Here is a 1,097-nt window from a genome sequence, read left to right as displayed (position 1 = left end):
GCCGAGAGACAGAGAGGCAGCCGAGAGACAGCCGAGAGAGACAGAAGACAGAGATCGACTAGTCGGACAACTGGCAACGCCGAGTCCCGCGACACCCGCGTCTGAGCGCGATGCCTCCTCTGAATAAATAAATAGAGCAGACATCTCCAGGAGAGATGGGCGACGCACGAACACAGAGGGACAGTGCGCACCCCGCCCCGCTCGCAGGGCGTGCAGCACACAGCAACACAAGACATATCTACGCTGTGCGCCTCCTCGGGATTTCTGGGGAGGTAGAAGTGTGTGTGTGTGTGTGTGTGTGTGTGTGTGTGTGTGTGTGTGTGTGTGTGTGTGTGTGTGTGTGTGTGTGTGTGTGTGTGTGTGTGTGTGTGTGTGTGTGTGTGTGTGTGTGTGTGTGTGTGTGTGTGTGTGTGTGTGTGTGTGTGTGCGCGCGGGCGCTATGCGAGCCGCCCTGCCCGCGGCGCTGCTAGAGTTGCGCCGCGGGGAGGGCTCGGCGGCCGCTTCTAGAGCTCGTCATCGCTCCCCTCGAAGATGGAGGCTTCGTTGGACTCAAGGCGTGGGCCGCCATGAGGGCAAGAATTCTTTTTGTGTGAAGGCCAAGCAAGGCCGGCGCCGGGGCTGGGAGGGTCCTGTAAGTTCACCGACAGCAGAATGCCGAAAAAGGAGCCGGTCGCCGAGATCTTCGAGAGTGTCTCGGACGGTCTCAAGCAGCTGTATCGCTCCAAAATCCGGCCGATCGAGGAGGCGTACAAATTTGGCGAGTTCTACTCGCCGTATATGAACGACTCGGACTTTGACGCCAAGCCGATGGTGCTGCTCCTCGGTCAGTACTCGGTGGGCAAGACCTCCTTCATCAAGTACCTGCTCGGCCGCGACTTTCCCGGCGCGCACATCGGGCCCGAGCCCACCACCGACCGCTTCATCGCCGTGATGCACGGCCAGGAGGACAAGACGACGCCTGGAAACGCGCTGGCCGTCTCGGCCAACATGCCGTTTCGCGGGCTCGAGATGTTTGGCAACGGCTTCCTCTCAAAGTTCCAGGGCGCCCAGCTCGACTCGCCGCTCCTTCACCACGTGACCCTCATCGACACGCCCGG

The 1,097-nt window shown here is 60.8% G+C and overlaps 1 protein-coding gene across 1 annotated transcript; it reads left to right on the top strand.

Moving 5' to 3' along the window:
- Window positions 1–651: 651 nt before the first annotated feature.
- On the top strand, window positions 652–1,095 carry RME1A-2 (RME1A, RME-1/EHD family protein; the record flags this gene model as incomplete). The annotated part of the gene is made up of 1 exon (XM_005792806.1): window positions 652–1,095. A coding segment is annotated over one exon (444 nt), but the record flags the coding sequence as incomplete, so codon positions are not given.
- Window positions 1,096–1,097: the final 2 nt, after the last annotated feature.

The sequence above is a fragment of the Emiliania huxleyi genome, assembly GCF_000372725.1.
Source record: "Emiliania huxleyi CCMP1516 unplaced genomic scaffold EMIHUscaffold_10493, whole genome shotgun sequence".
NCBI lineage: Eukaryota > Haptophyta > Isochrysidales > Noelaerhabdaceae > Emiliania > Emiliania huxleyi.
The sequence above is the reverse complement of the archived record's forward strand: the minus strand, read 5'-3'. Positions and strand labels throughout refer to the sequence as shown.